A 24,174-nucleotide genomic window follows, 5' to 3' on the forward strand; every position below is an offset into this window, starting at 1 on the left:
AGCTGAGCACCTTCCATTCTTGTCACTGAGCCTTTCCCATTTTCTGTTCCAGTCTTGATTTTCCCCTTTCAGAGGACTTGTAATTTCCAGGACCCCTTCTGCTTTCCTTGCCAGTAGCCACCTTCCCCTACCCCTGCTCGCCCCTTCCTACCCTGCTGTCTGTCCTCTCACCAAGCACCCAGGCTTGGTTTTCTGACCCGCCCCCCCACCCGGCCACAACTGTACTCACCTGAAGGAAGGTGTATGCTAGAGCAGATGATGGAGAGGCCAAGAGAATGTGAGAGACAGGTGGGAACCATGTTTCAAACAAGTGTCCTGGTAACAGCATTCACTGTCCTCTCTGCAGCCTAGGAGAAGCCTGGTTAGAATGAAGAAGATTCAGGAGAATAAATGGGTTCTTGCTGAGCCCCCAGTACAGAGGTCACTATTCAGAATTGGGGTGGCTCAGCCCCAAACTTTGGGCAGACCCTCTGCATCTACTAACCTAACAGTATCTTTCTTCCTCTTTTTTTTTTTTCTCACTGTCAGTCATGGTACAGTGTCAGTGCTGGTCCACAAGAAGGAGCTGAAAAGTGATGCTTTAGAGAGCAGGCATCCAAAAATGGAGACAAATATATGCATTCACTACTCCCCAACCCATGGGATTGTAAAGGACATTGCAGCCGCTTCTGTTCCTCCACTTGCTGTCTGGTTTTTCAGCCTCCAGAGTTCAGTTGCTGCCTGCTAAGAAATCCTCTGTCTATGCTATTCACTGACATTTTATTCATGGTGCCACTTCCTTCCGTCAGCATTTGTAGCTGAGACTAGACTAGACCCTTAACTCTGAATTACATAGCTGCAGTATAATCACTTGCTTTATTGATTACCTGAAACAATTTTTTCAAAATCTTGTTCTGGCTTCCCCATGCCCTGGAAGTCATTTTTCAGTTGATTTCATTTATCACCACTTCCTTTGTGCTGAAGGGAACAGTTGAATTTTTCTTGAAATGATCCACATACTCTGTGCAAAGTGCTTTACCGCTTTAATTTTCAAAATACCTTCACAAGACAGGTGCTTAAGTGTATTATTCTCAAGTTACAGATAAGGAAACTGAGGCTTAAAGAGGTGAAGTAACATGCCCAGGTCTTTCAGCCAAGGAAATGGAGTTCATATCTGACTCCTGCATCTGTATGGCCCCAAAATGGATCATTTTAAAGTACAGGGGCTTATATGAGCTTCCCCGTCCTGTGTCTAATTCTACTGTCTGCTTAGTACTTTGTGTCCCTTTCTAACGAATCAGACTTAGCATTCCTGGCTGTAGGCTCAGACCTGGAAAGCCATCCACTACCACTAATCTTAACTTCACTTCTCCACACTGAGAGCAATAATCAACAGACCACATCCATTCATGTATAATGTTGAAAGCCCTTTGGGGATCACTATAAGTAATATGCAGGAAAAGAATGGGAAAGAATCACTCATTTCTAGTGAGTGATATTGTTTCAAATACATACATAGAGAAATGAGTTGTTTATACCTGACTAATCTGAAAATGCACCCTGTTTAGTAAGACAGTTCCTGGAATGCCTGTGCTCCACCAACACAGCACCTGAATAATTTTAGAGCACTTTCCTTTATGGAGCTCCCAAGTGCTTTGCAAACATTTTTACTCATTAACTATCACACCATTTTTCTGTGGCAGGATACTTTGTCCTGTTTAAAATGTGGGACTGCTGATGCATTGAGTGATTTAAGCAAGTTGCCCTCAGGTCATGTGTTGACAAGACCTGGACCAGAGTCCTCTGGGGCATGGCCCATGGTGGGCAGACGGCCACTAACTCTGCAAAGGGACATGGCAAGTGCTTGGTCCACCTCCTCACTTAGAGAAGGGGAAACAAACGCAGAGAGATGAAAACACTTGGAAAACCCAGGGTCACACGGATAATTAATGGCCGAACCAATACAAACAATACAATACAAACAAACCAATACAATACAAACAAGGTGCATACAAACAACATATCAAGACATATATATGCTATGGAGGGAAAGATGACAACTGTGAAGTATCAACTTATAGTCAGATTAGAAGGGTGTGAAGGTAAAAAGCCATCCTCACTGACCTTGCCTAGAGGAAAAATACACTATAAGAAGGTGAAAAGTTTCAAACAGCAGGAGAATTTTTAACACAGACAAAGTTTCAACTTCCTAGCAGCCAAAATACCATCTGGAATTCAGAAGGCACACTTCCCATTAAAGGTGACAGGTGGACATATTTTAAAAGATAGTCGGCCGGCCTAGCATAGCCTCTAGAAAGTGTACTGAAAGCACAAGGACGGTAAAGACCAGCTTGAGTTCCAAAGCATGTTTACAGCTGACAGAAATGTTCCAACTAAAAATAACATGCATGACTGTCTCTCTTAGGGAATCTCTCATTTCAAAAAAATGTACCTACATAAACACCATGCAGAGACTGAACTCTTCATTTAGGAATGAGGCTTCCCTAAATTTCCCCATTTTAGCCTAAAAGTGAAACCTTCTCTTCTAACTCTGCAGTCCTATGGCTTGTGCTTTTTCATCAGTGAGGATGAAGGGAAAGGAGACTGGAAGACAGCAGAGGGGAGAGAGCTAGGCCAAAATGTTTGTGAATAACTAAAGGAAAAAGTTCAAAGATCAAGGAAATTGGTTTAGAAATTTGTGGAGTCATTCCTGAACCAAATAGCCATTTCTTAGGATTGTGTGCTTGAAAATATATCTTTTTATGTTTACAAACACAACGAAAAAGCTTTCTGTTGAGATAAAGTTTCGTAAAGCAGATCGCGAGCCGTGAGCCCGGCACACAGTAAGCACAGAATACGTGGTGGTGGTTCTCATTGCCATTATCCCCATGACACGTCAAACCTCTTCTGTTTCATGATGGAAAAAATGGAAACACAGTCAAGGCACATATTTTAAATGGATGTTAACTCAAATTCAAGAACTAGATTTCCTACCCTGATGCCTCGTCCAGAGGTTGAAATATTACCGCAGAGAGTTTCAGAGGCTTTGGGCTTTGGGCTGAGTTATGGAAGAGTACATGGACAGCCTTTCCTCTCTGAGGTGGGTGCCTGCATTGGGCAGCCAGCGTTGAGCTGGGAAAGATGGGAACACCGTAATGTAGTTCATCTCACCCGCCAAGAGCAGAGCCGAGAACAAACAACACCAACAGAAACAAGTCTCTCTTCATCCAAAGAGATGTTACAGGCCCATGGACGTTACTTATAGAAGAATATTTCATGTGGTCATTCGGTGACAATATTCTTATTTACATTACAGTTTTTAGCAAGCTTGATCCTTTGGTCTCTAAGCCAACAGCAAACCAAAGCAGTAAACTGAGGAGAAAGAAGGGTTTCAGCCAACACGCTGAGAGCAAAGAAAGAGAAAACTATTTTAAAAATTGACCCAAGAGTTCAAAAAAGGCATATGGAAGCATTTAATGGGGGGAGGGTGTGTTGGTGGATAGTCTTGTAATAAGAACACCAGGCAAGTATTCCCACACCACTCTTGGTGGTCTGCAAAGTGATTTCGTATGTATTTTATGTCAACACCAGCACAGTGAGGTAAGCAGAACTGTATACCTCAGAGGCATTTGCAGATTTGTCAGAGTGTCAGGCCATCCGTTGGTGCCTGGATTTGAACAAGACCATTTGACTCTGAGATCATTGTGTTGTCTACCACCTACTCAACCTCCACGCCAGACAAGGCCAATCTGCAGCTCAGGGCAGTCCAGACAGAATAGCCAATTAACTCTCTCAAGTTACATTTTAGGAAGATTGCTGTCTAAAATAGATAAAAAACAAAGGCATAGTTCTTCAGAATGACTTATTCCTACGATGGGCAATATTTTCCAGACCTATAATCATAGCATGAGTGCATTTACTAGACAAAGTACCAGAAATGGAGACTGTCCCCAAAGAGCCAAGCTGTGTGACCACCAACCTTAGTTCCCAAAGATTCTAGAGACCCCATGTCTCCAAAGAACTTTTCTCTCTTTTATTTCTTATATTTGTTTGATAATGCAAATGGCAAGCACACAGTTAAATCCCCGAATGATGGCACTGAAAATGACCCCTATAAAGTAGCACTCCCTTCTCTCCACAGAATGACCTTGGAAGACTTTTACTGGAGAATGTCGAGTAGCTTTCCAAGAGAGACATTTTCTGGCATGGGGACATGGAAAACTCTAGACTGTCCTGGCAGCACCTTAAAGCAAGTTTTCTCAGAACATGAGAGGCCAGGAAGGACTGGACCTTTCCAATCAGGGGTGATCCGTTAACCAATCAGATTTTTTTTTTTAATGTTTTTGTTTTTGTTTTCTGTTGTCTTGTTTTTCTGTCTCTCATTCTCCCTCCCTCACTGTGTCTCGCTCTGTCCCGCTTGCTGTCTCTTCCCACGTGAACAGGTGAGAAGCCCCACCAATGCAGCATCTGTTGGCGCTCCTTCTCCTTAAAGGATTACCTTATCAAGCACATGGTGACACACACGGGAGTGAGGGCGTACCAGTGTAGTATCTGCAACAAGCGCTTCACCCAGAAGAGTTCCCTCAACGTGCACATGCGCCTCCACCGGGGCGAGAAGTCCTATGAGTGCTACATCTGCAAAAAGAAGTTCTCCCACAAGACCCTCCTGGAGCGACACGTGGCCCTGCACAGTGCCAGCAATGGGACCCCTCCCGCAGGCACACCCCCGGGGGCCCGAGCTGGCCCCCCAGGGGTGGTGGCCTGCACGGAGGGGACCACCTACGTCTGCTCCGTCTGTCCAGCAAAGTTTGACCAAATCGAGCAGTTCAACGACCACATGAGGATGCATGTGTCTGACGGATAAGTAGTATCTTTCTCTCTTTCTTATGAACAAAACAAAACAACAAAAAAGAAACAAACGAAAAAAAGCTATGGCACTAGAATTTAAGAAATGTTTTGGTTTCGTTTTTACTTTCTGTTTTTGTTTTTGTTTCGTTTCATTTTGTACTACATGAAGAACTGTTTTTGCCTGCTGGTACATTACATTTCGGAGGCTCAGGGGAATAATAGTTCTCCCAGTCTCCCTCGGATGGTGGCCTTAAGGCCTGGTAGTGCTTCAGGAGGTCCACTGGTTGGATCTCTAGCTACTGGCCTCTAAATACAACCCTTCTTTACAAAAAAATCTTTAAAAAAAAAAAGTAAAAAAAAAAAATTTTCTTTTTTCACTTGTGAAGAGCACTACAAAAATATATAACAAAATCTAAAAGGCCTACTGTCTTTAAGTACACCGCTTGCAGTGTTTCAGTGGACATTTTCACAATTCTGGCCGCTTGGACTTCACAGTAACCAGTTAAAACTGTGGAATATCACTTTCTGGTTGAAAACCCAGAGGAAAGGCCCTGCTGTTTTCCACCCCCAACATTGTCTGATTTCATGCAAGGGCTGCGGGTGTGGGAAGGGGCATGGGTTTGGTGGTGTGGGAAAGGCAGACGGCAGGCTTCTCCCCCAGATTCTGCTCGGTCCATGCACCCTGGCCCACCTCCTCCATGGCCCCCCCCCCCCTTTCAGCAGAAGCCAGGAAGACTTGGACAAGCATCAAGCAACAGTGGCTATCGTATTTATTCAGTGTCTTCGCTGAGCCCCAGACTCAGCACAATCAAGAGGGACTTTCATGAAAGGCAGGAATGCAGATAAAACAAAGATATCAGAGGTTTGCACCTACGTTTCTAGGTACAAGAGAAGGATTATTTCCAACAATCTTTGCAAAAAACAAAAACAAACAAAAAAAAAGTGTCAGGATATATTCTTGTGGAAGAGAAAAAGAAAGAGAAATGGAGGGGGGGGGAATAATAAAAAGTTCTTGAGGCTTTTTTAATTCAAAATTTTATAGAGGGGCAAAAGTGACGTTTACCAGATAGAATGCTGATTTTTTTAATATATTTACAACAGTATTTGTGTAAAAAAAAAACAAAAAAAGTGAGATTGTTAAAAGTAATTTTTTTTTCATTTTGGTTTTGCATACACTGCCACCAATCCCTTCTCTTTTATTTTATTTCACACACATATATATATTTTTTGGTAAGTCAAGACTGTTAAGGTTAGCGATACTGCTTCCAGATAGAAAGAATAAAAGGCAATTAAAGTTATATTTGAAAGAGAGGAAGGATATTTTCTTCATATTTTTTTAAATTTTTCTTAATTTTTATTATTTTAAGTATTGCCTGGGTTGATGAGGGCCTCTGGCCAGCCCATCCCTGCTGTAATTTGAACTGCTGCTTTGTATTTTGATATGTAGTCTTTCGACTTTTAGCAAGCTTATGTTGCTCCACTGAATATTTTTTTCAACTGATTCATCTAGAATTCTGTTCTTTTTCATGGGAGGGACTTTATCTTTCAGAAACAGATTTCTTGCTTCTCTGAAAGTTCATTGAGATCTTATGATTCTAGAATTTCTATTGACTTTACCTTTTTTTCTTTGATGAAACACTAGTAGTCTAGAGGTCTTGACAAAAGTGTTCTTTCCTTTTGTGGTCAGCCGGGAGGAGGAGTTCACAAAACTCTACTGTCCCTCCTCACCCTTCACAACTACAGAGAGTGGCGTTATCAGAAGCCTGTTGCAGATCAGAATGCCTCGATGCCGAAATTACTTTCTTCCTTTCAAAGATCACCTTCTATTTCCACCATGGTTGAGAGGGCTAAATAAGATGATTATTCTTTAGATGATTTATTAACCCTTGCTTGTTGGTAAGGTTTTAAAGAAACTAACAAAATCTCCCAGATGCCAACATCCACCATTCAAAAGGCCACCAATTCATTGCGTCATCTTAGATGCCACTCTCTCTTCCTAGTTGGGATTTCTCTCCTCGGTCCTGATCAAGATATCAGAATAGAGATTTTTCCATTATAGACAGTGTGCTAAAGGGATTCCAACTCAAATATAGGAATTTTTAAACCTAATGCAAACTCCAAAGGTGATTTCATTGCGGGGCATATTTTAACACACTTAAGGGGAAAAGTAAATCTTTAAACAAAGCAGAAACACTAAACTACAGTTTAAAAAGAAAAAAAGAAGGAAAGAAAGTATTTCAGTTTCAAAATTACTTTGCATTTCAATTTAATTTTCCTATCAGCAGCTTACTTACAAAAACTGTGCAACAAATGAGGAGAAATCTTCCAAGGGAAGCAACTGTATAATAACTAAATTGGTTTTACTCATACATTTTAGGATTAGTTCACTTGTATCTTTTCCATAAGTTTTTGGTGATGTTTAGTAGGGTTAGTGCGACTGGACTGGCATATATGTGAGTTTCATTTGGTCCTGTGGTCCTTCATTCAGTAAATATCTTGCTAGTAGTTTTAATGTAGACTTGGATGATTAACTGACCTTTAAGTATCACCCATCGTGATTTCTAAGAGGAGTCCTACTAAAAACTATCTGTCCAAAATTGACCTGTTTTAAAAGCTAGTGGGAAACAGCTTCAGAAACAAGAAATAGTCCATTTTCTCTTGCCTTTTGAAATAGCTATCTTAAGTAAGACTCCAGTATTTCCACTTACTACCAACAGAGGGAGCATCGGTTAATTAACCATGGCCTAGATTTTGATATTTTGAAAAACAAGTCATTCAACCCATGATGTAAAAAAGAAGAAATTGACGTTAAAAAAAAGATCTTTTTTTTTTTTTTTTTTTTTTTTTTTTTTTTTGCGGTGCGCAGGCCTCTCACTGTTGTGGCCTCTCCCTTGCGGAGCACAGGCTCCGGACGCGCAGGCTCAGCGGCCATGGCTCACGGGCCCAGCCGCTCCGCGGCATGTGGGATCTTCCCGGACCGGGGCACGAACCCGTGTCCCCTGAATCGGCAGGCGGATTCTCAACCACTGCGCCACCAGGGAAGGGAAGCCCCCAGAAAAGATCTTTTTAATCTAGAGGAAAATGACATGAAATCTCTCAGCATATGTTACAAATGGAAGAAGGCCAAAAGCCACTTTAAAATATTTTGAATTATTGGACAGTAGCTCGTTTAAAACAGTGGCCTTACACAAACCTTAGCAAAGTAGACAGATGTTATAGGACCTCCAGAAACTTGATCTTGGGTGGCAGTATGGGCCACATTTAGCTATCTGCTTGTCAAATCTGAGGGAGACGCATTCGCCTTAGTGCTGATTTGCCATGTAAAAAACTAAGCAATTGGGTTAAAATTTACCTTTCGTTATAGAACACCTGGGGAAAAAAATACCAGTTGGGTTTAAACCCTAATATTCATCCTTTCCCTTCAAATGAAGTATCTCTTTTTTGTAAATGTTAGAGGACTCCCAAAGAATTCCTGGTGAGGTGATGTAATCATTATAACAATATGGACTATCCAGGTTTGCATAGCAGTAGACTTTTCCTTACTGTGTGTCTGTTCCTCCCAAACATCTCATAGTCCAAAATAGTTGACAGATTGTTCTCTGGAGAAAGGAAGCAGCTAGATTGGAGTGGAAGATCTAAGCTGGGGAGCAGTGAACTTGCTGTGGGACCTTACTCCATGTTCTGGCCTCTGAAAGGGCTGCTTCCAAACTGACCTACATTTTAGGAAATAAACTAGTCCGTGCCTATTTCAAAAGGATAGAGATGCTTTTAGTTTGTCAATCCTTCCTTTCAAATTAAATAATCACCAACATTTTGCTTCAAGAATAGAAGATGAGCATAGATTCTTTTATTCTTTTAGTTTCAAATCCAACAATCTTCTTACATTTGGAACTTTATGCTAGGATGCTATGAGTGCTAAAAAAAAAAAAAAAAAAAAAAAAGCTTTAATAGCCAGGAAAAAGAAAAATAGATGAAATGGAAGCAAGTGTTCCAGATTTAAGACCTCTTAGGATGAGTATAGGGAAGAAGATCTGGTATGGAAAAGTACTTTTTTTTTTTTTTTTTTTAGCAATTTATGACTTAAAACTGGATTAGCTGGACAAAGGAAAGGAAAAAGTCAAAGGGGAACATTTATCTCTAGACAGTTAGACACAGTTTATGAAAAATAAAATTTTCTAGCACTAAAGCATCAGTAGCATCTTAGCAGGGTGGGCAAATTTTCCCCTATTGATATAATAAATGCCAAAATTCGTACCCCGCCAAAGCCCCAAATGTGTAAAATAGAGCCCCCAAAAAGGAAGGAATTGAGACATATGGATCTGATACAAATCTACACATGGGAAAAGATTGAGAAACAAGCCAGGCCAAAAAAGACTCTGAAATGAAAGTCTCTATATCAATATATTTCTTATTATACAGTTTGAGTTGTAAACTTTAGCTTCTAATAACAGTTTTCTAGACTTTTTCTTCCCCAAATTCCTAACGCTCTGAATCTGTTTGTGCCATGAGTAAGTGTGGTGACTACTTTCCTGCTGTTTGTTGTTCAGGCTGAAGCCCATTCCTTCTTCCTAGGCATCTCGGGGGTCACAGTAGCTCCTGGCCTCAGAAGGAAAGACTTGAATTTGCTGTGTTTAAAAGTCACAGGGATTTTATTTTGTATCAGCTCAACATTCTGTAAGGACCAAGAAAACTTCTTCCAACTCATGAACAGTTAGAATTTGTGCATTGTGATATGAAAAGAGAAAAGGTTTCCTCTGGGTGTGTTAGTTTCATGTTAGTCCTAATGCCTTCACCTACCTGCACCCCATCATACAAGCACACCAACAGTATGTGCCCAGCCCAGGCCCCTAATCAGTGTTTTCCCTCAGCACAGAAGTTGAAAGTGAGGTGTGCTTCGTATAAAATCCCTCAGAGCCCCGAGAGAACATAATAAGGGTCACGTCGCATCCTCGGTGTGGCTCCTCCAGAATGTTCCCGATACCTGCTGCCCTGAGGAAAGGGGGCAGTGAGGTAGATCTGGCCAGGATTCCCACTAGCTATGCCCATTTTGGAGCCTTCCTCTATTGTTCTAGAAGATGTCATTTAATCAGTCGGGGCTGGGAGCAGAGGATGTGTGACTGCAGCAAAGGTATCAGATCACCACATCAGGTCTGCATCTGCTACAGCCAGTGCGCTGCCGCAGCAAAAGGAGGCAAAACGAAGGCGCAAGGGAGGAGTAGGCACCACCTGAGATGCCCCTGGGATTTAGGAGAAGGGAGAGTGCCCTTTCTGTTGTGACCTGACTCTTAAAAGAAATCTTCTGAAAGAATAATATGGTCATGAGTTGAAGTCCAGGGTAGTGGGAGCCCTGGAGAAGGGAACAGAAGGATTGCAAAACGTATTCAGCACCAATAATGCGAAGCCAGAAAGCATCCAATCGCAACACTAGGAGGTTTGGCAAGAGACATTTAGAGAAAGCTCTGGGCTTTTCCGTGGGTAGGGTCAACAGACTTTTCAGTGATTTCTGGCTCTGAGAAACCTCTTTACTAACTATAAAAGAACTTTATTTAAATGGCCAATTTTCTCCCCCAGAGAAAGAAATTTTATAAAGAGAAAAATAGGACACTAAAGACAGAACCATGGGACTTGGTGTCGAACAAAAGGAAGGGTGCACTAGAATTTCAATCGACTCCCTGATTCCACAGAAGTGCCAGGCAACCCAGTGCCCCATGGTGTGCGGTGTGCGAGGAGGGTGCCTGAGCTGAGCCGGGCTCCCCGAGGCTAGACGCGCCCTCACGGTGGTCCATTAGCAGCTGCTTTCTCTTCTGTGTTCTCGTGAAAAAAATGGGCTGTTCTCTTAGGTGCCCGGGAAATAGATGACACGGGGCAAACTTTCAAAAGCAATCTCTACCCTGGGGCTCAGGCCGCATATGGAGACAGAAAAGGGGCACAGAGGAGCTCTTGCTCCAGAGAGAATATTTTCAGATTTGCAACAGCTGTTTGTGTAGTTGCCATTTCTGATACTGCTTAAACCTCCCCAAGTAGGAAAGCTGTGGTGACTCAGTGTTCCTGTAAACGCAGAGCCTGGAAATTACTAACCCAAAGCATCATTTCTAACACTAGGTGCTAAGATGATTAGCCTGACCAAAACACCCCAGAGAACTTGGTAAGTCTCTGAATATTTTTTCTCCTGGGACACCAAATCCATAGTGGTCAGTGGTGCACGTTAACAGATCCCAGAAAATGGCATGGAACACTAGGGTTCCTCTGGATTCTTTTTAGGGTGAAGAGGTAGAAGATGAGGACTGCACAGCATGCGTTCTTTTTCAGAACTATGTCTTTCACTGAACGAGGGGTAGAAACTCCCTGGGTTGAAACAAGAAACATCATTTTCCACACCGCTGACCAGAAATGCCTGGTTTCCGGTGGTTCTTCAGGCCCAGGCTGTTGCTCCAAAAACTGAATAATTTCAGACTAAATCTTATCTGAAGCAACCTCAGTTAAGGTACTTTCACAGGAAGCCACTTATAGTAAAGAGTTACTGCCTTAAGTCAGAAAGCCCAGGGAAGAGAACAGAAGATAGATGGGAAGGGTGTGAAGACGTGGACACTTCTTGCTTTTTTATGGTTGCACTATTACAAAAATGAGCCCTATTCATGACTGAAGACTATGGAAACAGTGACTTTAGGGGGAGGCACCAAACTTGTCAGGAACTGGCTGCCCTCAGGAAGTGGCTGCTATTTCCTATCCTATTTCAGTGACATAGGTCTGGGCTGGATGTAAAATAGACATCCTATTAGCTAAATAGCGAGTCCCATAAGACACGATCACAGGTGCCTAAAATGCTGGTTTGAATCATTTCCTTAACAGGGAGAACAATGTCAACAAAAAGCTTTCTTTTCCTGTACAGTCTGTATCTCTAAACTTTTTTTTCTCAATTCCAGTGAGCGTCTGGGTTATCTGGTGGTTCTTTGTTTAAATGCAAACTCACAACTTTCAAGTCTTCAATGAAGGAGCACGATCTGCAGATCATAGGGAAAATCTAGCTGCAGTTATTGGAGTCCTGGCTTTTGAGATACCTAATTAGGGTGTAAAAAGTCCCTAACTAGCCCTCTTTCAAATTCAGAGGCTTCCTTGATTCAAAATGCTTCAATGAGGTTCTAACCCAAGGCAGGAAAAAAAAAAAATTAACCCCATAGGAGACATCTGTTTCTACTACCGTTGCAACAGAAGTTTGTTGTTGCCCAGCAGAATCATTGCAATTTATATGTAGATTCTAGTAATGAAAGGGACTTAACCCATCTAGTATGTCACAGCTGCTGTCCAAAATGTCTGTAAATGAGTATACATTATGCATGTACACACGCAGTGTGAGGTGCTCTCAGTACAAAACTGTTCCACATTCGTATTCCCTAGTGACAACAAGATAAAGTCTGGAATTTATAGTTAGTCAAAGGTCTCAGATATCTCATGTATGTGCTTCTAATCTGTTGCCTTAGTTGGGTGCATTAGTGATGTCCACTATCTGTGATGAGGCTTTAGGGCATTCTGAAGGAGCCCAACCAGCAGTAATTTCTATGTACCCCTTTCATGAGAAACTTGAATATGCTTGTGTGGAGTAGAGTGCACTTAATGAACTGCACTTCTATTGGATTTACTGACGTGTGTGTGGACATGCGTGTTTGCATGTGTACTTGCTGTGGTCTGGGAGTATGTGTGCATCTCAAACAAAGCACACACAGGCATAGGTCCTGGGGCGTAGATACTGTTGCCTCTTCCCGCCAGTGTGCTCAAGACTGGTGGCTCCCTTCCCAGGAAGCAGTCACCTGCCCACTCTGTTGCTTTTCGTAGCGTTTCAGAGTTGGGAGACACAAAGGCAGCTTGTTGGATCCACAGCAAACCCACAGTGACAGGCTGCTTTCCTCCAGAAGAAGGCAGAACAGATGTACTCAACTGGCAAGTAGGTAAGAGGGAGCAGCAATGTGGGGCACCCCCTCTACCCAGGTTTCCTGTGCAGGAGCGGGCACCAAGGCCAGGCAGGCAAGGCCCATGCAAACTTTTGCCTGAGCCCTTCCATGGCTTAAAAGCCTCCATTCCTTTCCTCTATGCAACCCAGTGTGTGCACACAAACACCCACCCACTTGTAAGTTTGACTCCCAAACTAAAGCTTCCTAATCCTGCCTGCATCTGCAGGGAACCATCATCAGTCACAAACTGTGTCTCGTGAAACCAATGTGGCCTTTGCTGAAGTCTTTCCAGGAGTGGGTTGTTTACCATGTCTAGCAAACCAATAGACTCTCAGAAGAATCGTTTTCGGTAATCTCTAAGAATTGATGGCTCTTGCCCATCTCGAACATTAAAGTAGAATGCGCTCTAGTGGACTATTCTGAACAAACGGACCTGGCTCTCATAGCTGACTTTGAAGGGTGGCCTGGAAACAGTCGGATTCAGTTTTCTCACTCCCACGCCCTTCTTTTCCTAGATGGTTTCTTATTTTTTATGACATGTGGATTATTTCTGCTCACTTACAGAATTCAGAGGACGTTTTCTTTCCTCTTCTATTTTGGTGACTTTTCCCCTCCCCAATTAAGTAAGGCTACTTACAGTTGCAATCTTTTTGTTGTTACTATTGTTTTAAATGTATATTGTCTTTCTATATGCAAAAGAAGTCTGTGACTGTAACCATAGGTATTTCTTTTTACTGGAAAAAAATGAGTTGTGTTTTTTTTTTAGTTAACAGTACTAGTGACTTTGTGGAAGAATTTGAGTTACTATTTAGGTATGCTTACTTAAGTACAGTACACTACATTGCAGTATTTCTGAAAGCTAGAACATACACATTATATATAACAACTCTATATTGAAATATATATTACATTATATTCATTTTAACTTTTGAATCTGCCTATGATCATGAGTTGATTGAAATGCTATTTCGTTGCATTTATCACCCATCACCAACCTGCTGCAGTTAATCTGGTGCATTTAATAATAATCATTACTGCTCTAGTTTGCTTTTTATATTATCAGCTTCAGTATTGTCTTTACAGGATTTTAGAATTTTTTTTTAAGCTCAGACTTAGCAAATGTAGGAAAGTGAAAACTCTTTTAAGAAAACATTTTTTTTGGTGTGGCCAACACGAAGAGGTTCATAGTCAAAGTGATCTTGTAGCTGACCCTCTCAATATCTGAAGAACAAAAGAAGTGCATATGAATGTATCTGTGATTTTCCCCTCTAGGACTGTCACTGTCTATATTTGCTTTTAAACACATGACCAAGGGGCCTCTTAACCTCCATATGATCTGACCAACAATTACAGGCTGCATTTCAAAGGGCTGCTCATCTGAGAAGCAGGAGGCAGTTAAAGGCCTAGTTGTCCCACTTGTATTTTCAAATATTGATTTTTAATACTAGTTCTTTACTGATTACTTTCTGTTTTCAGTATGCTTACAGTTATTTTAACTAGTCTTCAGTGCTTCCCTGGAGGCAGCTTAGCAATATAATGTTCATTTTCCTAGGAGATTCTTTTTAATAAAATCAGAATTTAGGAACTTTTTCATGACAGAGGCTGATAGAACTAGAACTCAGAAAATTATAGTTCATTTTTTTAGTCTGCAGAATCCATAAAATAGTGGTTCTTGGGTATCTAGCCCTCAATACCTACATTTGTCCATTAAGGTGGGAACTTGGTGCCTTTCTTCTTTAACCAGGCCATCACGGAAACGTCAGAAATCAGGCATCCTGTCTTCCTCACAAGAAATATTTTCAAATAGTATTTTTAGATAAAGAGCTCCTTCAGCTTCCCTCCGCTACTCAACCCAATGCCTGGAAAACCCCACTGATGGATAAACTTTACATTCGGTCCTGGGTGCCTGAGACCAGTTCTACATTCAGGACAGGATGAAAACAGCTGTTCGTCATACTCAGCGTGAGAACCCTTCCCACACTGAACCACCGTTAAGGCTTCTCAGTGTGAATAACACCAATTCCTTCCTTTCGTCTTTTCCAGTCGATTTTTGTTTTCAAATCCCACCCCATTCTGCTGTGCCCCTCCAACAAGCCCTCCCCCCTTCCCTTATCCAACTCCCCTCCTTGCCCTCTACTTGCGGTACTCATTAAGGAACTACCTGCTCTAATCTGCTTGGAAGGGGCTAGTATTGAGTCCCAAAGCAAAAATATCCATCTGTTTCTCCAAAGTTTTCAACTAAATATATTTCTACTAGACCAACGTCATAGTGAATTGAGGGTGAAGTGAGCTGTTCCTTTTCCAGTGATTACTTAATACCCAAATTGTATCAACTTCACTATTTTCCTCTTTCCTCTTCCTCACCCGTTCTCTTTATTTCTTGTTTCTCTCTAAGACTTTAAATGACCTCTTCCTCTCTTCACTGCCTTAAGAACTCTAATCATCATGACACCTGAGGACTCATTTCCTTCCCTTCCCCCTACCCCGTTGTGAATGTCCTTCTTTGAGCTCTATGTGGTGAAGGAGCACTGACATGAGTGAGTTCATCAGCATGAGACTCGTAGGCAGAGTGAAGTATGTCTTCACTGTACCTTCAGGTTTTAAAAGTTATCTGTATTCTTTTGAGAGTGGGAGGACCTGAGTCACAGTTTTAAATGTCAGCCGTACTAGCTGAGGTCACAAATTCTTTTCACCTTCACATTTGGCCAAAGACAAAGGGAAAAATATTTTCTGGTTGGTTTTTTTTTTTTTTTTCTCTTTTTTAAATACCACAGTGTTCAAATTCCTGATATGAGTAGACCATTTCTGAGGGAGAAAAAAAATCATCGGTGATGACTCTTTCAACTCCTACTAATATTTAGCCAAATGACATACAGGTACTAGACTTAGAGAAATGTAATGAAAGGAGTAACATTTCAGAATAATTCTGATACCTGCTCAAGCCCTAGTGAGCTCTTCTAAAACAGGTAAATCCACTTCTACTCAAAGGCATCACAGGAGATAATTAGGAAGCATTTTTTTCACGTCATGTTTTTGAAAAACAATTGTTGATTGGTTTAGAACTTTAAGCAGTAATTTACTAAGGGATGAAAAGATCCATAAAGTTCCTAAAGTGTCTATTTTGCAACCACATATTTTTAAACATAAACTTAATATGTGCTTAAATAAAATAATAATAGGGCAGAACAGATACTTGAAGAGCCATTTAATGCACTCCCCAGTAACTAAGCATTCACCATGTAATTTGGTCATCATGCTAGATCTCATTTCAGTGAGTTACAACTGTCTGGTTGCCAGAGCATTGTCCAAAAGACTCATACATTTCTGGGTCTCCCCCTTTACAGGATGCTTATGACGCAATCTGAACAACTCTGTAACACAGTCTTTCCTGACTCCCAGTCCAGCACTCTTTCTGTGATACTGCTTTGGCTCTCGGCTCTTGGGTGGACCATTCTGTGGCATCTAGAGCACTACCTGATTTTGAGCACACAGGGGTATGCTTTCATTTCTTGCTTTACCCATTGACAAACAGAAAGAACATTAATGTCAGAAATGTAGTCTTAATTTGATTTGACGCTTGATGCAGGTTTTACCTTAATCAAACCAATTTTTAACATCTCACACCATAGAGAGCAATGCAATAAAGAAGAGGTTCAAAAACCTCCCTGAGTCCCACATCTAGTAGGAAACCAACACTTCTTAAAGTCAGCGTGTATGTTGCTTAGGACTGTCATCTTCACTTAGCATGTTCTCCCCATCATTCTTATCTCCTTCTCTTTCTTTGTCCATTCTGACTCCCTCTATCTTTTTTTTTTTTTTTTAAGTACTCTTCATCTAAAATATTCCTCTCCTCAGGCATTGACTTCTGAAAGAACAAAAGACTTTCTTTTAAATCCTAAATGCCATCATTTAAAGTATAATGTGGAGGAGGAGCGGATCTGGTCCTGGTGGGTCCCCTTTGGTCCAGTTTATCACAAAGATTCCTCCAGGATGCCTTCTTTTTATTTATTTTATTTTTTTCCGGTACGCGGGCCTCTCAGTGTTGTGGCCTCTCCCGTTGCGGAGCACAGGCTCCGGACGCGCAGGCTCAGCGGCCATGGCTCACGGGCCCAGCCGCTCCGCGGCATAGTGGGATCCTCCCGGACCGGGCCACGAACCCGTGTCCCCTGCATCGGCAGGCGAACTCTCAACCACTGCGCCACCAGGGAAACCCCCAGGGAAGCCCCCAGGGAAGCCCCCAGGATGCCTTCCTGACCTTGTTCCTTCTAGTGCTCCAAGAAGAGCTCTAACCCTGAGACCCCAGATTTCTCACCACAGCCTCTGCATTAGTCTAGATTAATGTTGAAATCCTGTTTAATATTCTGGAGAGTCCAGGATGTGAATTTCTTGTTACTTTCGAGCCTCCTGCTTTTCTAAGCTAACACCGGTAGCCCTAACGGTAAGTAATGCGGCAAAATAACGGTCAGAAACATTACAGTATACATTTGGGAGGACAGGAAGGGATTTCTTTCTTTGCCTCCATAAAAAGCTTGCTTCCTCCCCCCGGCCCCACCCCCACAATGCATTTCAGAAGCTCTGCATCTCATTTTACAGATATACAGTTTTAGGATTTGCAGATAGAGCTTAGGAAATATTCTGAGATTGAGGCTGGTAGCAAACCAGTTTATTTTCTGCACTGGACTTTAGGACAAGTGTGCATGGATACAATTCCTTCAAAGAAAGTGAAACTAACATAGTAAAGCAAAGGGATAATACTTTTACACATTAAAACAGTTGTTTGCTATCTGTAAACCTTGATTTAAGCATAATTATTACTTTTTAGAAACCTGAAGCGGGAGGAATGTGTATTTTAGTGAAGTTTGTTTGTTGATTTGTTTGTTTCCCTTTATCTCTTTCTTCTCAAGGCAGTAAAAAATTTTGATTCTTTAATTTGATACTGTCCATGGCCATAGGCATCAGTCAAATCACTGCCCACCCTTACCTTACTCCTTTCCCTCTTAGAATGAAAAGCCTTCCATTCTATCATTAAGGAGTCTATTCTCCATGAAAATCTTATCTTCCTTTTCGAATAGAATGTGAGAGCTTTGAGGAGAAAGAGTCTCTCTGCACTTTGAGGGTAGAATAGTTAAAATAAAAAAGAAACCCCATTCTTGAAAAAGAAACCCCATTTACCTAAACTTTACAGGTATGAGGCCTAAGGATGGGAATTGACTGCAGATGAAGTTCATGCAATTTCACACTACAAATCTTTATTGTCTCCTCAAATTTTTGAAGTAAGGCCGAGGATAGACTAATGTAATGAAAATCCTCTTTGGATGTTTCTTATTAATATAGGACAGAAGCACCAGAAAAGAAAAAGAAAGGATACTACTAAAATGCCAAAATCAGTTGATCTGTGGATTGCTATAATTGTTCAGATTTCTGTTCTCTTCATTTCAAAACTGCATGTGTTCATGAGGTCTTAAATGGTGAAACACCACTCCTCCATGGCCTGTCATCTCCCCAACCTGGCACTGGAGGTGACAGTCACAGAGGGAGATTGGCATTGCCAGTACTTCACCCGTCCGTACTCTCACCACCACAAAAGAAAGAAAAACCGAATTAGAAGCTTTAAAAAAAGAGGAAATTGTAGTGCTTCATTTGAAAGCATACTGTTTTCAACTCAATTCAATTTACAGATAGCCTGACAACCTTTTTATAACCTGTCTTTTATGCTATAATTTGCATTCTTAGCTGAATCTTTAAAATAATTGCAATTTCAATTAAGTGAACAGAGGAAAAGCAAAGAGGGGAAACCGGACAATGTGATGGGACTAAATTGGATACAGTTCTGGATTCCTAAAGCCAGTTCTCAGGGTTAGCAGGGAAAGTCAGCACCACTCGCCCTTTGACATTTTTGCCCATTCTCACTATTATAGGCCTCAGAATTAGTAAAATAACCTCACTTCTTTGTGATTTAAGACTTCTCTTAATGCTATCAAAACCATATAGAGAAATTATAGAAACCCTTGACTGCTCCCATTACTAATGTGCTCTCCGGGGCTTATGCAGAGAGATAACGGACAATAAAATAATGGTTCAAGTTTAATACAAGCTTTAGACATAGACTAAAGTGCTTAGTGTACGTCCACTGCCAGAGGGTTCTTTGAAAAATAAGGTGACTTACTCCTCTCCTGCTCTCCTTGGCACAAACTTTGATTTGGAACCACCTATATGTAGATTTGTAAGAGAGGGTTATCAAAAGCATTGTCAGCAATTAAACTCCTTCTTTAGTCCCAGTGATTACGTTTTCCCGAGGGGCCTACTGAGATATAAATTAAGGGTAACTTTCATGTATGTAATTAAATTTTGTTTTTTTGCACTATCGTTAAAAGAACTGTGGTTTTCAGAGTAAATCTTGGTACTCCTCATCGTGGCAAACAAAGGCAAGAAGTTGATAGAATCAAGCAACTCTATGATAACGTAGTGTTCCAAAGGAATTTGAGTGTGCTGACCCCACTAATGTTTCTATAATCTATTCTCAACTACATATTGATCCTCCTGAGACTTCCAGCATGCATGTGGTGTGTGCAAACAAGCAGATTTACACCTGGAGGGTGGGGACCCAGGCAAACTGGAGAGAATGATTCTGGAGGATGATCAAATGCAAGGCATCTCTCCAAAATCACTCAGTACTGCCATATCCCAAACTAAGTCCAGATTAATCTTAAGCAAAAAGTAAGCTCCATAAGACATCCTGCTATGAATGTTTTTTCTTACAGAATAATACAAGAAGAGGTACAATGCAGACCCTTAATTTTGGTGTAATAATTCACTTTTATATTTAATAATTGTACTTTTGGTGTGAGTGTGTCATTGAGCTATTTGTACCAATTTTCAATCTATCATCCTGAGAGGGGCCTTGAGAATTTCTGTGTATGTGTATGTAGATCTGTATTTATGTGTAGTCAGAAAAAATGGATAGCAGAGGAAAGAGGCAAGAGAGAAGGTCAATGTGAAAAAGTGAGTGCTCTTAGTGTCCCTATTTATGTTAGGTAAGGTGGCTGCTGCCCAAAGCCCTCGAGGAATAGCTGATTGCACTATTCAGAAATAAGAACCCAGCACTGTTAAATTTAGGACCGTGTTTTGGGAAACAGGAAAGCTTTATCTTTTTCTGTACCCATTCCCTTTAGCATCGGAGCCATTTGACATGATGAAAAGCATTCAGTAAAAACCACTACTGATCTTTGCATTAAATAGCTATTCTCCTCTTCTAAATACTACCCTTGGTTTCAACTCAACTCCTTCCCTTTATTTTCTGCCTATTGGCTTAACATTTTACAGAATAATGCCTAGGCGTATGCTAGTTGTTTCCTTCCTTTGAGCTGAACCAAACAGGGACAATGAAAGAGATGACTCACAGAAGTGTGAGGTAAGGACTGAATTTCCCACTTTTGTGGCACTGGTAACTTTTAGTAAGAGCTGTTTAGGGTTGAGCTTGGGGCTGTAATAGGGCTTTTATTTTTATTTTTTTTTTTTATTTTTTTTTTTTTTTTGCACTAAATAAATATGACTGCACTGCATTGCACTACTGAAATGTATTTACTTGTGCCGGGAGAGTGTGTGAGGTATGGGAAAGAAAGAGGCAAGTTTTGAAACTAGAAGCACCACAAAAATGGAGGGTTATTTCCGTCATGCTTGGTCTTAGCAGAGTTGGTAAAAATCCGTAGAATCTGCCAACTCTTGATCAGGCCTAGAAACTGCCATGCTGATAGGATCTGTTTTCTTATTATAAAGAAGCTGAGTTAGTACTGTAAATTGAAGACGTTTAAGGAGAAGTTTGCCCAACGTTGTCTCCAACTAAGCTTTCAGTAAGAGTTGCAATGGTGAGGAAGCCAACCGAGGTGACCGGAAAGTCTTCGCCTTGGCCCGAGGTAGGGCCTCCTTTCAGAAAAACCTCCCCTTGTCCATATTGGAGGTATCCTTTCAGCCTGAGCATGCTTCTTCATCGCTGGGTGAAACCTAGACCAGGCTAACCAAAGAGGAAGGCCATGCATGTGGTAAAATCCTTTAAGATGACAGTAAGGGAACAGTGCAATAAACATTGAAAACCAGTGAGGTGAAAGGTTTATCTGAAACAAGCTAGGCCAACTTTGAAACTGGAGGAAGGGTTGGAGGATTAATCAGAACCTACTTACTGGCTGCTCCATCAGAGACTATCCTTTATAAAGCAGAAGACCTTAACAGTGCCTAAAAGCCTAGTTTTGAAGTTGTTGCTTTTTCTTTCAATTTTTCTTTATTGGATTTATTTTTATTGCCTTTTTAAATCTTAGAAGTAATTAGAATTTGACAGCTCTTTAGTGACTATTAATAAAAGAATCTTTCACCACAGGAAAAGCAATAGATTGTGTAGGGAATAATAACAGGAGAGTGAAGATGCTGAAGGACTCGTCCAGAATCCAAGGTGACAGCTTTGAAGATTCTGGTTCAGTAAGGAAGGGTCACAACCCATATCAATGGGTAATGTGGAATTTCTCTGATCACTATCACATGTTGGGGCATCAATTTGGAAAACTCTCGGTTGCGGCCTTTCTTAAGATTACATTGATACCTATCTGTCTCTCTCTCCTCCTTAGCATCCATCCAAGTCTACTTTTCCAAGTTAAAAAATTTTTAAGGAAGCTGTCAGCCTTGCTAGGCAGAAAAACTCCATTTAGAGCTTTCAGAACTAATGTAAGCAGTCCCTTAAGCACTCAAAGTATTATCTCCCATTCAAATAAGAAACTCTAAATTCAGAGCTCTTAACAGGTACTTAGAGATGTGTATTGGGTAAGCACTGAGAAGATACCGACTGCACCAAACCAAAGTTACAGAAAGAAATAATTGACCTTTTAAAATATATTCACATTAACTGCCCTAGGATACTTCTCTTGAGGCTTTTGGAAAATAACTTCTTCCTTGAAACTTGCATACCCACTCCAGTTCTGTCACCAAAGATTTTCCTTTCCAGAGCCCCACCTCCTCTCTTGCAGACAAAAGTAATACAACAGGCTCAAGGGATATGCTTTGGTGGTCAAGGGATGATACTTTGGTTTTCATTCTGTTCACAGTGATATTTACAGGAGACTTGTTGTTAAAGGAGCTACTGAATTGTCTTTATGACTTAGGGTTTGGTTAGAGGTTTAAAAAACTAGGAAAAAATAGATAAGCGCTAGTACTTGACACTGTAAACTGTCTTTATAATAGAGTCATGACCTGGAGACTGATGGAGAGAAAGAAACTTCCATGGAAGAGAGTGAGCTAAATCATTTAGAACCAAACAAGGATCACTGGTGAAATGTGGGGCAGCATATGGACACAGAGCCGGTCAGTGCTCTGCACGGCCAGAGCCAACAGCAGTGGCCAGTGGGAGAGTCAGATAACTGGCCAGTGAGTTCAAGTACTGGAAAAGCCAGTCTGGGTTTCATTGTAGTTGCTGGAGTGGTTAAAACATCCATGCCCAGGGCAAGGAAGATGCTGAGGCTGATCTCTTGTGATAGTGCCTTTCTTGTTGTAGCGAGTACTAAGTTAATAATCTGTTCAGTTAACGCTTTTCTGGATCATTGCCCCCAGTCTTCTGAGGAGGTCTGAAGGGATAGTATTCACCTAGTATGAAGGGATAGTGTATTGCTCCTGGAATGCTGTGATGTGATGATATTTGCACTAGATTCTAAACTTTAAACTGGAGCAACTGAATGAGAGAAAAACCAAGGATAGTTCAAAGAAACCAAAAGCAGTATTTCCTGACTGATGTCATTTCTTTGTCTTCTTCGTCTTCTTTTTTTTTTTTTTCCTGAAAGAAAACTTCACACTTGTTGATTACCAAGCTCAACTTTTACCAATTCTTTTCCTTCTTATTTTTTTCCCACACTGGACCATCGGTGTGAATTAACCATCAGGTAGGAATGGTTAATGGAAAGGGCCTCTGGCATTACAACTTCACACCCCTTCTCTGCTTCATCAAGGGCATGGCGGGGGCGGTGGGGGGCAGGGAGCCTCCAGAACCATCGAGCCCTTAGGAAGGCCAGTAAGCATAGAAGTCATGTCAAGAGCTGTGCTGACACATATTTGCTCAGAGGACATTGGGGCCCAGAGCCAATCCTAAAGGATGCTCAGAAAGAAGGAAACCAATGTGCTGAAGAAAACAAGGGAGGTGGTGCCCAAAGTTTGCCTATTTCTCCTCTCTCTTCTCTTTCCCACCTCACCCTCGTATCCCCTCTATCGGAATTATATTTCATCTCATATATTATATGGTACCAGAAGAATTCTTTGGTTCCTTGGTTTCTCTCTTTATCAGTGGGCTGGAAACTCCTCCAATATTAAAAACAAATACCATCAGTGGCTCCCCTGTGGCCTACCAGTTTCTCAAATGCTGTCCAGCTGGTCTTGACCAGTCAACTAAGATAACTTGGAAGCTTTGGCTGGCTCAACCACCTGTCCACTTTATTTTCATTTTGTTTCCATTTCCATTTGAATTTTGAGTGATCCTATGGAAAGGTGGAAATCACAGGAAAGGTTTGGAGGCTGTAATTCTAGGGCATAGCTTGTCAGGAGTTTGTATTACCCAAAATATATCTTTTTCCACCTGTTTTCAGTTGAATCTGTTGCCCTGATTATAATTTCTATCGTATTTGTGGTTATTTTTATAAGAATAGAGTCCATTTGCAATGTCCCTTTGAGTGCTTTTTTTCTATTTTCCCCACATAGATGCAGTACCAACCTGTTAATGAAATACCTTTTTATTATATTATTAATATGTAATTCTACTGTAGACCAAAAATATAAAAAAATTTTGTTCATTTTAAAGATATAAAGAACTAGTGAGTGAAAGATTAAGAGTTGAAGGAAAAGACAGAAGAGCAGTGGTTAACTATGTTGAGTTAGAAATCTAAGAGTAGCCTTACCTATTTTTTAACCAGTGCTTGCCAATCATACCATAGTTGGGATTATAGTCTTGGCTCCTTCATGCTTATGTTTTATAAGTCTTGTTTGTCTGTTTGTTTTTCTTTGATGTAATTGAGGTTGCACATCATGCTATTTTTGGCAATGCCTGATTTTATTATATTGTACTTTTGTGGGTCATTTCCTTTAGAAGGATGGGGGAAAAGTTTTATTTCTTCTTTTAAGTTAAAATTTGTTTAATGCACTGGAAATAAAATTGGACATATTTCACTGTTTAAAAAATCAGAAACAAAACAGAACAAAAACCACAAAGAAAAAACCAGCAACCAAATAAGCAACAGGGAAAAAAAGCTTGGGGAAAAAAAAATGTTTGTACTGGATACACATACAAAATACATCCCACGCAAAAGAGGAATACCATCAAATAAGAAAAATATGTGTTTAAGCTGCAATACTGAACTAGAAAAGATACCTGGGTTCA

The 24,174-nt window shown here is 41.0% G+C and overlaps 1 protein-coding gene across 2 annotated transcripts in view; it reads left to right on the plus strand.

Annotated features, from left to right (window-relative positions):
* ZBTB20 (zinc finger and BTB domain containing 20) overlaps window positions 1-20,261 on the plus strand; it is a 56,618-nt gene extending 36,357 nt beyond the window's left edge. The window contains exons 4-5 of one of the 2 annotated variants that reach the window (XR_008617529.1): window positions 4,422-5,709; window positions 12,658-20,261. Coding sequence is in view for 1 of the 2 variants with exons in the window: in XM_028493428.2 (XP_028349229.1) it covers window positions 4,422-4,843 (422 nt within the window). In the remaining variant the exon portion in view is untranslated. Of the gene's footprint in view, window positions 1-4,421; window positions 7,650-12,657 lie in introns of those variants that run through there. The other variant, XM_028493428.2, reaches the window with a different exon arrangement.
* The last annotated feature ends 3,913 nt before the right edge of the window (window positions 20,262-24,174 follow it).

Source organism: Physeter macrocephalus, chromosome 1 (genome assembly GCF_002837175.3).
Source record: "Physeter macrocephalus isolate SW-GA chromosome 1, ASM283717v5, whole genome shotgun sequence".
Classification (NCBI taxonomy): domain Eukaryota; kingdom Metazoa; phylum Chordata; class Mammalia; order Artiodactyla; family Physeteridae; genus Physeter; species Physeter macrocephalus.